The sequence below is a fragment of the Culex quinquefasciatus genome, chromosome 2, assembly GCF_015732765.1.
Source record: "Culex quinquefasciatus strain JHB chromosome 2, VPISU_Cqui_1.0_pri_paternal, whole genome shotgun sequence".
In the NCBI taxonomy this organism is placed as follows: Eukaryota; Metazoa; Arthropoda; class Insecta; order Diptera; family Culicidae; genus Culex; species Culex quinquefasciatus.
Window position 1 is genome coordinate 14,816,661 of NC_051862.1, and position 15,905 is coordinate 14,832,565.

General features: G+C 32.3%; 1 protein-coding gene across 2 annotated transcripts in view; it reads right to left on the reverse strand.

Moving 5' to 3' along the window:
* Positions 1 to 2,017: 2,017 nt before the first annotated feature.
* Positions 2,018 to 15,905, reverse strand: part of LOC6049834 — a 207,920-nt gene continuing 194,032 nt past the window's right edge. For both annotated transcript variants that reach the window (XM_038258165.1, XM_038258164.1), the window contains exons 6-8: positions 14,178 to 14,291; positions 13,146 to 13,983; positions 2,018 to 9,926 (exon numbers count right to left, since the gene is read on the reverse strand). In XM_038258165.1, the coding sequence (XP_038114093.1) occupies positions 13,919 to 13,983; positions 14,178 to 14,291 (179 nt within the window). In that variant the 3' untranslated portion in view covers positions 2,018 to 9,926; positions 13,146 to 13,918. The remainder of the gene's footprint in view (positions 9,927 to 13,145; positions 13,984 to 14,177; positions 14,292 to 15,905) is intronic.

Genomic DNA, 15,905 nt, shown 5'->3' on the forward strand with positions numbered 1-15,905 from the left:
TTCATGTATTCACATTGAAAATCGGACCATTAATTGCTGAGATATCGTCATTAGAAAATGGTGGGCTGTTTGGGTGAGACTTAGAAAACTTCAATTTTCGTGTTTCTTTTTCTTTAAGCCGCTGTATCTCAGCAACCAGAGGTCCAATCTTCAATGTCTCTTAGACAATTTTATAGCAAATTTTGGTCACTCATGGTCACTATTTTTAAAAATTGAAAAATTGCAAATATTTCGCTAAAATCAAACTTTCGGTGGCTATATCTTGAAAACGGAGCCCTTTATAAAAAAATCTGTAAAGTACTTTTCGATTGCAAATTCAATTTTGCATTAAAAAATAATGTCAAACTTGTTTTTGCATGAAACTTCGATTTTTTCCAAAAATCACTATTTTTTCAAAAATTCATAACTCGGCGGCAGATTTTTTGACCATGTTTCTCTATGGCTCAAAAGTTGCGGATTTTTGTCCCCTAAAACATATCAAAAAATCTCGAAAATCAAAAAATACGTATTTTGGGAAATTGAGTTTTAGTGAAAAAAAAGTTGATAAAAAAATCTGCAAATTTTTTTCCGTGTACCTATTTTTTCTCAAAAGTCCTCAACAATACCTACAACTTTGCCCAAGACACCAAATTGATCAGAAAATTCACTCAAAAGTTACAGCTGTTTGAATATTTACATACCATTTTTGTATGGACAGCTGCCAAAATTGTATGGAGACTTGTATGGGTGAACCAATGACACAAAATAGCATATTTGGTCATAGGGAAGGCCCCCACAAAGTTTGAGCCAAATCAAAAAATACAAATAAAATCCATTTCCGGTTTTGGTAGAGAATTGCTCATGTTGCAATTACATTATTTCAAGCTTCATCTTCATGCGAAAAATATTACAAAATTTTTGAACAAATCTAGAGTGTTTTTTACAAGGTTCTAGACTGCCACTGATCGCAAAAATGTCCCATATTTTGCTGAAATTTGTATGACCCAATCTCACCCCCAGACCAAATGTCACCCCTGATGACGGTATTCCAAAAGTTGTATGTCATTTTCCAATCTGTGGTCCTAGAATTTAAAATAAAATTGAAATGCTGGAAAGTATCTAATTTCATTAAAAATTGATGATATTTTTTCTATGTATTTTCAATAAGATACTGTCGATTTCAAATGTCAAAATTATCAACCTCCCATACTTATTTTCTATACCAAATTCAAGACAAACTGCAATAAAAAATGTAGGACTTTTTTTTATAAATATTGTTTGCTTTTATTTTATTTTTGTGATCCAGCAGTCTCTGAATTTTATTTTGTTTAAAATAAATTTGCTTTGAGTTTTTTGTATTTTTAAACCTTTTTTTTAATTCAAGATATTTATTAAATATTTGGAGCCTAACATTTCAAAAGGGCACATAACTTTCGTAAACAATAGTGTATTCCTTTCACTCAAATGACAGTTAACATAAGGTGTGAAAGGGACACACTCTTGTTTACAAAAGTTATGTGCCCTGATGAAATGGCAAGCACGATTTCTTTCGATTCGATCGATTATTTATTAATATTTTTTGCTTTAAACTGAAAAAAGTGATCAGAAATAGTTCGGTTTAATCGGTGAATGCATTGTGAATATATTTCGTGAAAATATTAACGGTTGTTTTACAAAAAAATGGGAATAATGTAATTCATAGAGATTTCCTTTTCTTTGTGGTAAATTCCATTCCAAAAATCGTCAGAACTTTCAACTATCATAAAATTTCCAAATATTATAAAAAAGAAAGATGAAAATAAATATTTTTAAATTTAAATTTTATTTTTAAAACTTCAAATCTTATTAAAATAGGGTGAATGTCACAATTCCCGTAAAATTTGGCCCTTCTTTTGAATATCTTCAAATCTTGTAAAAAAAAGAGTAAATCTCTATGAGTTAGCTAAAATATATTACAAAAAAAAATCAGTTCACAGACAGAAAAAAAACAACTCATAAAAAGTGACTTCGGATTCGTCAACCAGTAAAAACAACCACATTGTTTTTTCGTCTTTATATTTCAATAGTTTATACCTTCATTCTCCATTCTCCTTACTCTGCTGCGTTTAGACGTGTTCTATTCTTCTGTTTCATCTTCTTCTTCTGTTTGCCCAATTTGGCTTTATCTCCTCTGAATTGTCCTTCCTTTCTACATGCTACGTTACTTTGCTTCTTTTGCTGTGTTGTTTATGCTGTCATTTCTTCTTTTTACTGTTGCTGCTGCTTCTTCTGCTGCTGTTGTTGTTGTTCGCCAGTACTCTTTCGCTCGTTTGCTAATTGATATCTTGTTGTAATTTTATTATTCTTATTAGGTTTTTTTTGTTCGTACGTAGGTTCTGTTTTCTTTTCCTTTTTTTTGTTGCTGCTGATTTGTTTTATCGTATATGATAAAATATATATATATGTTTTGCTTAGTTCTTATACCATACACACACGGACAATGTTACAATGATTTTTTTTGTGATGCTCTTTTTTCGGTTTTTACTTTAGTTTTCTTGGTTTTTTTTATTTCCTATAGGTTTGCTTGATAGAGTTTTACTTTAAATTCTTCCACACTTGTAGGTGTGTGTTTTTTTGTTTTCCTGTCTCCTTGATATATTTTTTTAGTGACGATATTACTTAATGGATCGCGTTCGATCGACGTTCATGTTTCAACGGGTTTCAATAAAAATATGTACAGTTTGTATGCTTTTTTTTTTTAAAAAAAAAGGCTGAAACTCAATCGGAAAAGTCTGCTAGTTTTTTTTCTTTACTGGTTTCGCTACAATGATTTATCTGTAATTTCTTTCATTCGCTACAATATATACTGTTTGAATTGGGTTTTTATTTATGGTTTGACGATAAAAGTTGTCGTTACCTTAGGTACACGCGCCGACGCTGCAATTTTGGGCGCTCAGAAAGAAGATGTGTTTACTTTGCTAATATATCTATTGTTTATATTTCTGTTCTCCTGTTTATTCGGCTCAATATACATGTATATAGATTGTGTGGGATTGTGAGGAAGGGGGAGGGAGCGAGTTTGGGAAAGTTTAGCATCCTATAATCAATAGATTGTATTTGTAAAACACTTGTCGTCGATATTTGGTTCGCTAGACTAGGCTCTCGAAGGAGGGAAAATACGTCAGAAGCACCGGGATAACACTTTTTTTTATTCTTGTCTGTCAAAGTTTTTCTTCTACCATATGGAAAGCGATCTGTTTGGAGTGTTTGTGGCTTTTTTTTATGTTTCTATTGTTTATTTTTTCTCAATTTAAGGGTGATTTTCACTAGTAGACGTGTCATATTTACATCAGAAAACAACGCAAATGTGTTCTCGAGCAAGGTGACTACAAAAAGGTGGGAACGCATTTTGACAGATCAGCCAAATTGACAACAATTTTGCTTCAGTATGGATCGAAAAAAGTGTTGTTGAGAGTATCTGAGAAGTTGGCAACACTGGATGTTTGGTTAAAGTGGCAGTTTTGAAATTGTTATCTAAAATTAATTTCATTTTTTAATTCCCACCTTTTTGTGTTCCCACCTTTATGTTTAAGCATCAAAATAAAAACTTTTAACTACCCGGGGATCACCAACGAGAACTGTCAAAGTGACAGCACGCCAATTCGAGCTGTCAGTTTGACAGATTGCGTTGGTGACTCAGAGGGGGGGTAGGACAGTGCCGATTAAATTATCAAGCTTGGAAGTTTCCGACGAGCAGCTAGGTTAAGGTACCGATATGGGTTTTTTTTCTTCGATGAACACTATTAGAGTTAATTTGTCAATATTTAATTGTTGTTATACTGATGAACGGAAGATTTCGGAGAAACGAAGGCTCAGTTTGTTGGTTTGTTTTGTTTGTTCTACAGCTGTTGTGAAACACATTTTGCCTATAAGGTCGTGATATAGGTATTATTTTTTATAACTATTTAATCACTTGAAGCTATAAGGTGTAAAACCGAAAACTATATGGAAATTATTACGAACAATCGAAGCTGGTTTGATCCGATCGTGTAATTGGACTAGTTTTTTTTTTGTTAGTTTTTTCCTCAGTCCTACCTGCGGGAGTCTTGCTTGTTTAAAATCTAACTCGATATGTGACTAAAATTTCTCTTATTTGCTTTTTCTCGTTTCGTGGGACCAAGTTTCGCTTGATATTACAATTCTTTTAGAGAGTGTTTTTTTTCTTCGTCTATTTTGGGGATATGTAGGAGAATTTTGAATATTTTTTTCCGTTTCTTTTTATTTTCTGGGTGTGTGTATACTGATGCTGATCTAGTGTTTAAATAAAGTTACTTTTCAATCGTTTCTCCGTCGCATTATTTTTTTCTCTGGATTGATAGTTATATTTATTCTAACATGAGTATTGTAATTGTTATCTGTTACTGTCAAGAGGGGGACAAAAGTTGTTCAGTTCAAAATTGATCCTTCTTGGTTGCCAATTTCGAGACACTTCAAAAAGACTCGTGTACTTGGAATATGTTTAGTTCTTTTTCAGTGTGTGCTCCTTATCCGTTTACTATTGTCACAGTAAATTGATGATGATGGTGTGTGTTTGGAAATGAGTTTTTTCTTTGTTTCATAGATGTGATCGCGCGTCCTTCTTGTACGTCTTTGAGTGGAGATGAACGAGATTTATTCTTTCTATTTTTTTATTCTCCTCAACTAGACCGACTTAATTGTTCGTTTTGTTTGCTCTTCCCGAAATGTGATGATTTTTTGCTACGAGTTTCGCAAGATTTTTTCAATTTATTTACAGAGATGACTTTTGATGGCGGTGAAGTTCACATTACATTCAAGTTGGCAACACTGATTTGTTTTTCTTTTTGTGTGAGTTCTCTCCCAAACTGACAGAGAGTGCGGAATTCCTCTCTCCTGATTTCAAACGCTCCTTTTCGTCATTCTCTTTTGTGTCGTCGTTTCGCTCTCCGGTTTCGCCAAAAGAGAGCGAAGGCGCTCTCTGCAAGCTCGGAAAGCTGTTTAAAATAAACACGTCAAAACACGTTACATCGCGTTCGGTTACATTCTTTTCCACGTAATTTTGCTGGTAAGCGAATTCCACGTTACACGGTTAGCAGGGTTTTGCACAATCATACATGTAAACATGACTCCATTTCGGGCTTAAACTCTTAATGCATGTGATTTTCTCTACAATTTGACCATTTTTTATTTATTCTGTCGTGCGATTTACTCTAGTTCTACGCGCTCGTGATAATTTGAATGGTGTTGTAGCATTCGTCTGATCGATCTAATTAGCTAGTTGTGAAGATTCCTTTCAACTACTGCTCAGCCTGAATTGTGTGTGTTAATTTGTCTGTGTGTGAGTGTATGTGTTTCGGTGAATACATTATTGTTTCGTTTTCTTTACTATGTAAGCTTCAAGCGGATAACCGTAATAAAATTTCTACTATAATTTGCATTTCATTTTGTGTTTCAGTGTGTAAGTGTATTTTCATTTCATCCTTTCTTGCTTCAATGTAGAGACAGATTTTTTTTCTGTTGTAAAAATTCTAAAAATTCAAAATGCTCAGCCTTTTTCTAATCAAGGGAATCATGGAAAAGCGAAAACGAAACGGTTCAACCTTCATCCACTGCACTCTTCTTCATTTTTTTTTCATCTGATAAGTACTTAGTAGATTAGTTTTCAGTATAAATTATCAGCAAAAAACATTATTTGTCCTATTTTTCTGAGATACTTGTTTTACGATAATGCTGACCATATTGTGAGAATGTGAGTTTTTTTTTCTTTCCTATTAAATAGCGAAGTTTTACGTTTTTTTTAAACGTCAGTTTCAAAGCCTACACACGATGCCGGAAAGTGATTCTTTTGTTTGTTTTGTTTGCTAGTGGTGATGGTGATGGGATGATTCGCGCATTTCATTGTTGCCGCACTTGTCAACGCTGTAGTCTGCGTGATTTTTGTTTACTCAGTTAATTTCGATTGTACTTTTCTGTGATCGCTGCTCTATTGATTGGTTTTTAGGGGGTACTTCCTTAGTTTTTTTTTGTTTTGCTTATTGGTACACAGTTGGTTAGTTTTCTTGGTTTTTTTTCTTTTCGTTTAATTTGGTTTGTTTCTTTGAACATCACACTGATTTTTGTTTTTTTTTCTTAACTGGATTATCATTATGGGATATACTGCTTAAAGTTTGCGTGTTGTTTTGTGTGAGTGTACACCGTGAATTGCACCATGGTTTAGGTTATTTTTGGAAGTGCTGCCATTTTAGATGTCTTTGATATTTTTTAAAACAATTTTCATTTCAACATCCTCATATTTTACTTTGCTTTTCATGCAAAAAATATGCAAAAAATTCATTACAAAGTTGCACCAAAAAAATAACAACATCCTTAGTTTTTAGTCTTGTAAATAAAAAAATCTCATTAGAAAGTTGCCAGATTATCAATCTTTATGATTTTTTGGAAAATTATTTTGAAAATATAGCCAACAACATGTTTTCGTAAAAAAGTTCTAGCTAAATTTACAAATCTAGCATTGAAAATTAATCTTCTTTAGCCACGGTTTTAAAGAACAGTTTTTTTCTCCAATTTGCTACGAATGGTGGTATTTTTAAACAAAATTTATAACATTTCAATACTGTGAATTTAATCTATGGGCGCATTCCTTTTAACAGTGTTGCCAGAACATTAAATTCGATTATTTCATTAAAGGTCTGACAAAATTCTTTTTCAACAATGGAAAGAAATGTGTTTCATTTGTGAAATTCATCAAAATTTACAACATCTGCCCTTGAAATCTCAAATCAGTGTTGCCAAATTATCAAAAAGTATTAATTATAATAAATTTAGGAAAAGTTCTTCAAAGTGCGATAGAAAACTGGTCCTTTCAACCAAAATTACAATATTCGGTCATGAAAATTTCCTTTTTTCTTAACATAAAATTAAATAAGTTTAACAGTGGTGCCGAATAATCAACTTTTTGGCTTTTAAGGAGGGGTTTCGAAATATTCAAAGAAAGGTGGTAATTTTTAACCCCATTTACAATTTTTCGGCATGAAAATTTCCATAAGTTTAACTTTGAAAAAGTTAAACAGTGTTGCCAGATATAGTTAAATTATTATTCAACCATGAAAAAAAAAATCTTGCTGAAAGTTTTTTTTTCATCAAAATTCTCAACATTTGGCATTGGTACTGTAATGTCCACATAGGTAACGATATCTAAAAACAGTGCTGCCAAATTATCAAACATTATGACTTATAGGAAAAGTTCTTCAAAGTCCCACGAAAAGCTGGACATTTCAACAAAATTTACAACATTCGGTCTTGAAATTTACTTTAAATTTATCATAAGTGCCCATTTATTTTACCAGTGGTGCCAAATAATCTACTTTTTGATTTGTTGGAGATACTTTTTCAAAACACTCAGAGAGGTTTTCATTTTAATCAACAATCACAAATGCCAAGCTTGAAAAGTTCCATAAATTTCACGTAGGTACGCAAAACTTTAAACAGTGATGCCAGATCATTAACATTGATTACTAATCGATAAAGGTTTTCAAATGCCTTTATAGCATTGAATAGAAAACTTTATCAGAAAGCAATTCTTTTCAAATTGTCCATCATCCAGCACTGAACGGTTCAAATTTGTTTGCTCAACCACTCATAACTTTAAACAGTGTTGCCGAATCATTGATATAGAACTTTTCGGAAAGTTGTTTCAAATACCTGCAGAAATGTAGTAGTTCCCTACCGAATTTATAACTTCATGTCTTGGGAAGTTTCAGAAGTTCAACTATCAGTACTCATAACATTTAGAATGGAATTTTGTTAATTTTTTTTGAAAGGTCTTATTGTTTGGTAGAGTAGGAAGATTTACAATATAATAATTTGAAAAGTCTTTTGAATTTATTTTGTTGAACAAGCATTTTCAGAGTAATTTCACGGCATTTCCCTCATAAAGACAGCAACAAACTACAACTTTTCATTAAAGCCACCAGGTGGCACTCTGAGCGAAATTCGCCGGAAAGTTTTCTATTTACGCCGAGAAACAAGTACTCAGAAGCCAACTTAATTTGATTGATTTTGCTCGCATGAGTAAATTTGCGAGATGAAAAGTATTTCAAAGTTTGCTGTTTAGCTGCTCCGAGTTACCTTCCCAGGAGGAAAATACACTTGCCTCTCTCTCTTTCTCTGTTTACATGTTTGCACGGAGGGAAAAACTTTTGCGAAACATTTCCTCGAATAAATGCGATATCTCACAGGGGGGGAGTGGAAAATTGATACGAAACTTGGTCTACCACAGAGCAGCATCCATCAACCAACTATTTCCCAGGCCCGTATCTCATCTCGTGATCCTGCACCCGTGATAACCACAATAATAACTGTGCCAAGCCCGTCGGGGCGCCGACAGGGGAGATAATTTCATTTCACAATATTGTTAAAGTTTTCAGCTTAAAATTTCCGCATTTATCCCTTTCTCGGGAAAAACTTCCAGCTCCTTCCATCATTATCGTTACGAGTTTGCTTTAGCTGGTGCAGTTTTTTTTCCATCAAATCATGTGGGAAATGTGCTGAGGTGTAATCAGAGTGACTTTTGCAACCTCTCTTCATGCTTAAACCCCTTTGAGAGTGGCATAAATATAGGGCGGTAAAACTTTTTAATGCCAATGTACAACTCAATCAGATCAATTGTGACGCCGGAAATCCCAAAAGTTGCTCGACAGTCTGGGTTGAGAAAAATATTTATTTCTGTCGCCATTTTTTGTTGGTGAAACTGGCAACACTGATGTCTTTTCTGTTCAGAGTGTTTTGATGAAGAATTTGATTTGAAAAGTTTGTTTGTGTTATTCAAATACAAAAACGATAACTTTTCCATGAATTTTCGATTTGTTTTTCAAGGTTGGCAACACTGCTAAACAAGTTGTTATGAGACCAACTTGAGATGGTCACCACTGACCATATTGAACAAGTTTCTTTCTAGACTTATTTGCGGTTGCACTGGACTGTAAATTTAATTAAAAGTGGCAACTGTAGAACTCTGAGGTTCAGTCCAGAATCTAAAGACAAATTAAGTAGAGAGATTCCAAATCGGTACCTTACATGTAACGAGATCCCATTTCACAGCATCAATTCAAAGAGCCAAATGTGAAAGGGAAAAATTCTGCTTCTATCAATAAGATTACCGAGCTTCATTCTCATGTAAATCAATGCGCTGCACTCGTTAGGAAAATCGAAAAGACTCTGTTAGTAGCTTTCCATTCGTGGAAAATTCTGCTACACTTCATTACGGATTCATGTTTCGCCTTCTCTCTCTCTTTAACTTGACCTGATTTCCAGATCCATTCTCTCTATTGTGGCAGCACCTCCATTTGTGGACAGTTCCAAAAATAAACCATGTGCCAGCTGAGTCGTTTTTCAACCGTTATCTAACGAAACATCGATTAAACTGCGCCAATGTCCGATTGTTTAAGAAAAAACCGATACTTTTTTTGTTCTAAGGAAATTGTTAAACTCGTTCTACTCGTTCGCTCCGGCTCGACCTCTGTACACATTATAAACTCCTCAAACTTTCGATCGCACCCGTGCACACCTACATTCGCTGCGTTAGATTAGCATTTTTAAAATTGTTTAGTTTTTTAGGTTTTTTCTTCTTCATTTTCCCGTCACAATTCACTTAACATTTGTTGTGTTTGTGTCTGCTTACCAATAAATAGCTACTTAAATAAAAGCCCACTGTCTTCGCAAACCACTCCACTGTCTCGTACGCTCCTCCAATCATAAAACCCATTCCCCGATCAAACAACTCGAAACTCAAACAATCTATCTCAACTAGGTTTTTTTTGTTATAGTTTACTTCTGCGTCTCCCTTTGCTATGTCCACTATGTACAAGTATAATTGCTAGATGTTGGGTACACTGTTTAACTCCCTTTTGAATATACACCCTGCGCGGTTTTTGATGACCAACCAGACAGTCCTGTGAGGGAGAAATGGGAGAGGAAAAAAAGGTTGTATTAGTTTCAATCGCTTGAAAATTGTTTTTAATGTTGATACTAAAATTTATGAAAATGTTTTGAAACAAATAAATTGCTCAAGAATATTTTCAAAATGAAATGAAAAAAAATAGAATTTGAAAAATAATTTGGATTTATAAAATCTTCTTGAAAAATATATTTTTGCATAAGGGTTAATGTTAGCATAACAAAATTTGTTATCGGTCTGAAATTGGTTGAAAGCCAAAACAACTTTGGATTAACATGTTTTGATATGGATGATCGGATTAGTTGTTAAAATAACAAAAAAAAGTGTTATTAGTCTGTTATTACAATAACAATCCAATAACAATCCAATAACAAAAAAAAACTCATAACGACGAATAACTAATCTTCTTATAAATAACATAAAATGTTATTGGCCTAGTATTTTCAAATATCAAAAAATGTTATTCCCAAGTTTTTTCCGTCTGCTTGAGAATAAAAAAACTACCTACGAAAAATTAAAGATTAATAAGGATTTCAAGACCCAATTTTAAAGAGCAACATGCTTTTACAGAAAATGTTATATTGTTAGACATTAAAAAAGAGATTTTTGAAAAATGGCCAAAAAGCATTTTTAGATTTGAGATTGCTTGCAAGATTGTAACGATAAAATTATCGAGGTTCGATAACGAAAACGATAATTAGCGTTATTTCGATAATTCTATCAACGATAACGGAAGATAACTCATTTTTTAAATCTTTCTAAAATTGGAATTCAACTCTAAAATAATTATGGGATTTTGGCTTTATGGAAGACATAGGCTATAACCCTATAAAAATCTTCCAAACTTTAAAAAATTCTAGTGTTTTAGAATCGGAATGATGTCAGTTATCCATTGCAGTTATAACTACATGATTTTTTTTTAACAAAAATATGTATTTTTTCTGTGTTTTGAAAATGCTATGTTTCTCGAAAATATACTCAAAATTATTGTTATTGCAATATGGATATCAAATGATCGGGATTTTTTCATACATTTGGAAAGTAAAAACATTTTTTTTAATACTTCAAAATTTTCCCAAACGACGTATTTTTGAAAAAGTACTCAAAATTTCCGTTATTTACAATATGGGTATCAAATAATCAGGATTTTTCCATACATTTAGAAAGTTATAACACAAATTTTTAAAAATACTCAAAATTCTCATAAAACTACGTATTTTCGAAAAAATAGCCTAAATTCCAGTTTTTTACAATATGGGTATCAAATGATCGGGAATTTTTCATACATTTCGAAAATAATAACACAAATTTTTGAAAATACTCAAAATTTTCACAAAATTACAAATTTAAAAAAAAACTCAAAATTTCAGTTATTTGCAATATGGGTATCAAATGATCGAATTTTTTTCAAATATTTTGAAAAAAGAAATGAAAATTGTTGTATTTTTTCCGAAACTAAGTATTTTCGAAAGAATACTCAAAATTTCAGTTTTTTACATCAGGTAAATTTTGAATATTCTCATGAATTTGTGTTATTACTTTCGAAATATATGAAAAGATCCCGATCATTTAATACCCATATTGTAAAAACTGAAATTGTGTTACTATTTTTGAAAATAAGTAGTTTTGGGAAAATTTTGAGTATTTTCAAAAAAATGTGTTATTATTATCGAAATGTATGAAAAAATCCCGAACATTCGATAAATATATTGTAAAAAAAAGAAATTTTGAGTGATTTTTTGGGAAAATTATGAGTATTTAAAAAAAATAATGTTATTATTTTCGAAAAGTATGAAAAAATCCCGATCATTTAATCCCCATATTGCATAAACAATGATATTGAGATTTTTTCTGGAAAAAAAACCGCATTTTGAAAATACAGAAAAATACGTATTTTTGTGAAAATGTTCATGTTATTATAATTGCAATGGATTGCTGACATCATCCCGATTATAAAACATCGTAATTATTTAGAGTTTTGATAATTTTTCATAGTATTATACCCAATGTTTCCCATATAGTCAAAAACCCATAAGCCCTGTGCTTCAGTTATGCACGGCTTGGTTTTGCATCCCCCATATGCGGTACTAAACCAAGGCATGACTGTACAGTAAGTTTCAAAGCATAAATAGTAAAAAAAATCATAAAGTACCGTATTTTTTTGAAAAAACCAAAATTTTCATAATTTGCAATATGGGTATCAAACGATTTGGATTTTTGGATGCATTTTCACTGTTTTAGAGTTTTTCAATAGCAATACTAAAATTTTCACAAAATAACGTATTTTATATGGTTTTCAATCGATTCAAAATTGTGCATGCATTTTCACTGTTTTTTTTTAAAGGAATCGTTTAATACAGAATTGTTTCACTTCGAATAATCGAATCACAAAACAATATTTTCTTTGTCTTATTTTTTTTTATTCAATCTCAACCACTAATCTGATCTTAAGTGATTTAGAATTTTTAAATCCAAGATGGCGGCCAAAATTGCGGTGATGAAATATTGTAAATTGCATTTTATAATTTAACTGGCAATCAACCATTCAAATTTGACTAAAATGAGGTCGCAGAATTTGATATGTTGTTAAAAATAAGAAAATTAAAAAATCAAGATTTTTTTTGTTCATGATTTGCTTATCCTAAGTCCCATAATCGAACTTCGGATAATCAAAACTTCGGAAAATCGAGGCTTCGGATAATCGAGTTTGGACTGTACCTTTATTGTAAGCAATTAAAAGTTTGAGATTGTGTTTTCGAAAAAACGATAATTTGTGTTAATTGGAAAATTAAATTCCAAAATCTCTAAACCAGTAAAAATGCACACTAAAATTTGACTATTTAAAAAAAACAGTATTTTATGAAAATTCTAGATTTCATTGAAAAAAACTTTTAAACAGTTGAAATACATGAAAAATCCGAATCGTTTGATATTGAAAATTATTAAAATTTGATTATTTAAAAAATACAGTATTTTGTGTAAATACTAGTATGTATTTCATTCAAAATACTCTTGAACAGTTGAATTGCATGCAAAATTTTTAATCTTTTAATACTCATATTGCAAATTATGAAAATATGAGTATTTTTTGGAAAAATACGGACTATTAAATTTCAGAAATCATATTTGGCTACAAATAGAATATAAAAAATCGAAAACAAACTGAGTTCCTCTGGAAAAAAAGTTTTGAGACAACAAAAAAAAACATACTTACTTCATATAGTGCCAAAAATAGTTCTCCAATTGTTGTGATTTTCATGTTCGTTCGGAATGGATGATTTTGCTTTGATTTCCTCGTTAGATTTTGTTTTGTTTGCTGGTAAAATTTTGCTGATCCTTCTTGCCTCCTTTCATCTTTCGTAGCTGTTTTTTTTTTGCATCTTCTTCAATTTAATTCTTCTTTTGCGCCAATGTCAATGCCTTCCCCCCCCGTTTCACGTTCCTTCCGGCGGCTTGTTCACTCACTAATTTCGCCTTGGTTTTTTTTTCTTTTCGTCGATTGCGTTTTGAATTTCCGTGAAATAGAAAGGTTGCATTGTTTTACGCGGTGGTGTTTTGCGTGTTGTTGTTGCTCTTTTGCTGTTAAAGAAGATTAATTTCACAAGCATTTCGCGTGATGGTCGTGATTTTTCGATTTGCTGTGCTTTTTTGTTGTTCTTTCTGCCATTTTTTCAGTTGGTTTTTGATGTTCAGCCGTGCTAGTTTTTTTCTTTCCTTTAGATGTTGTTTCCGCCGCATGATCTTGTTGTTCATCTTTTCTGCTGTTGTTGTTGCTTAGCTGCTAGCATTGTGTCTTCACTCTTCGTTGGTCTTTGTTAAGATGTTGTTGTTGTTGTTCTTTTTTTTCTGCAAGATTTTGTTCCTTTTTTGTTGTTTTTAATTTTTGGTGATTCTCATTTCTGTTGCTCTATGTGTTTCCTGTCTAGCTCTAGACAAACCACTCGTCTTTCTGTGAGGTTTGCTGCGATAAATCCGGACCTAATTGTCTTAATTTGCCAGGCACCAAATGGGACGGACTTTGGCCATCAATTTGTGTGGAATGCGGAGGTACCCTGTGGAGCGTGAGAGGACGGAAATTGGGAGACTCATTAGGAAATGATGTTATGTGGTCAGAAAGGTAAAACAACCATAGACAAACAGACCAAGTAATCATTGAAAATATTATTATGATTTTAATTTTGTTTCAACATCTGTTTGTCTATGTCATTCGAGGGACGATCAGGTCCAACCGGAATTGGGAACTTACCTAATGGTCCCGCAGGGTGATGCAAGTTTCCCGAAGCAGGTAGCGTTGTTGTTTCCCGCGGCAGTGTTGCATGCAGATGCTTCGATGAACCGTTCGATTCTATCATCTGATTCACTGATTGTCGGTTATTTGTGGAATTTCGATTGCGTGTCGAATGTGTGTGTGTGAATGTTGAATTGTGGTGCGTGTGTGTGTGTCAGTGTGGGATGTTGTAAAAGAGTATCAAAAGAAGCACATGTTGCATTGTTGGTTTGATTATTGTCAATTTTGGGGACGGCAGGGATGACAAATATGTCGGCAGTATTGTTTTCGAGTGTTTGTATGTGTGTGTGAGAGTTTTTTTTCGCATTGAATCATAATAGATGATGGATGGGTTGAATCGAAACAAAACCGCGAACCAAAAAAAGAAACGAGAAAAAGAAAAAGAATGTTTAAGTAAAATCAAATTGTTACATGATTGATCGCTTATCGGTAATATATTGGTGGTGGTGGTGGGGAAGAGAAGAAAAAAGCGCTGTGGGTTTTCTCTTGCTATTATCAGGTCTGAGTGAGAGGCTACGTTTACTCTAGCGGAAGCGATTGGAGGGAGAGGTCCAGTTACGAAGAGGAGGTCTTTTTTAAATTTTATTCGATAATGTTTTAATTGTCAATTTAAATCTTTTAACTTCCTCAAACAAGTGTTACAAGCTTTTAAAGTTTTTTTTTAAGTTTTATTGAATTAACAAAACAATTCATTTGTAAATGTTGAAAACGGTATGATTTTTTTTACCAATAGTGGCTGAATTTAAATTTTTAGCAAGTATATGGCTTCACGAAATGTTGCTGAAATTCAGGACATTTCTGCTTACTGAAAAATCAAAACGAGCATTTGATGTATAGATAAGTGCTCACAGCGCCACCATACAGTCCAGACTCGATTATCCAAAGTTTCATTTATCTGAATCATTTTTTTTTTGTTTTGATTTTTTTTTTCTTTTAACATCAAATTCGAGTTTTACGACCCCATTTAAGTCAAATTTGAATGGTTGATTGTCTATAAAATAAAATAAAAACATTTTTGTAAATCACAACAACCAAAAATAAGACAGTGAAAAAAATGTAATTCGATTATCCGAAATAAAATTATGCAAAGGCCTTCGGATAATCGAGTCTGGACTGTATATGTTTCAAGAATAGCAATTATTTAACATCCAATATTACGCCCTTTTGAAATGTTAGTCTTGATTAAAAAAAATATGAAAAAATATGAATCTTTGCATGTCAATTCAGCAACTGAGCGTCGTATCAACAAAGTTCAAAAAAGAAAAATGTATAGAATTTTCTCAGCCTTTAAAAAAATGTTTTTTCTCAAAAGTGGGCAAATATGGGCACTTATTAAAAAAATAATAACTGCGACTGTTTTCAAAAAAAAAAAATTACCTAAAAATTGCTAAAAAAAATACTTTTTGATTGCAAATTCGATTTTACATCGACAAATAAAGTTGAACAATATTTGCGACCAATATTTCGATCTTTTTGAAAAAATCAAATTTTAGCATTTCAAAATGCCTAACTTGAAAAATTTTACCAAAAAACTTCTAAATAGACCATGAGATTTTGAAAAAAATCCTCTTTCTCGGTTGAACTTTGGAATTTCTAGATTTTATCGATGCAATCCGAATTTAGAAACGAGTTGGCAGAATATTTTATCAAAATAAAATATTCGCATTTGCTTGATCTTGGCAAAAA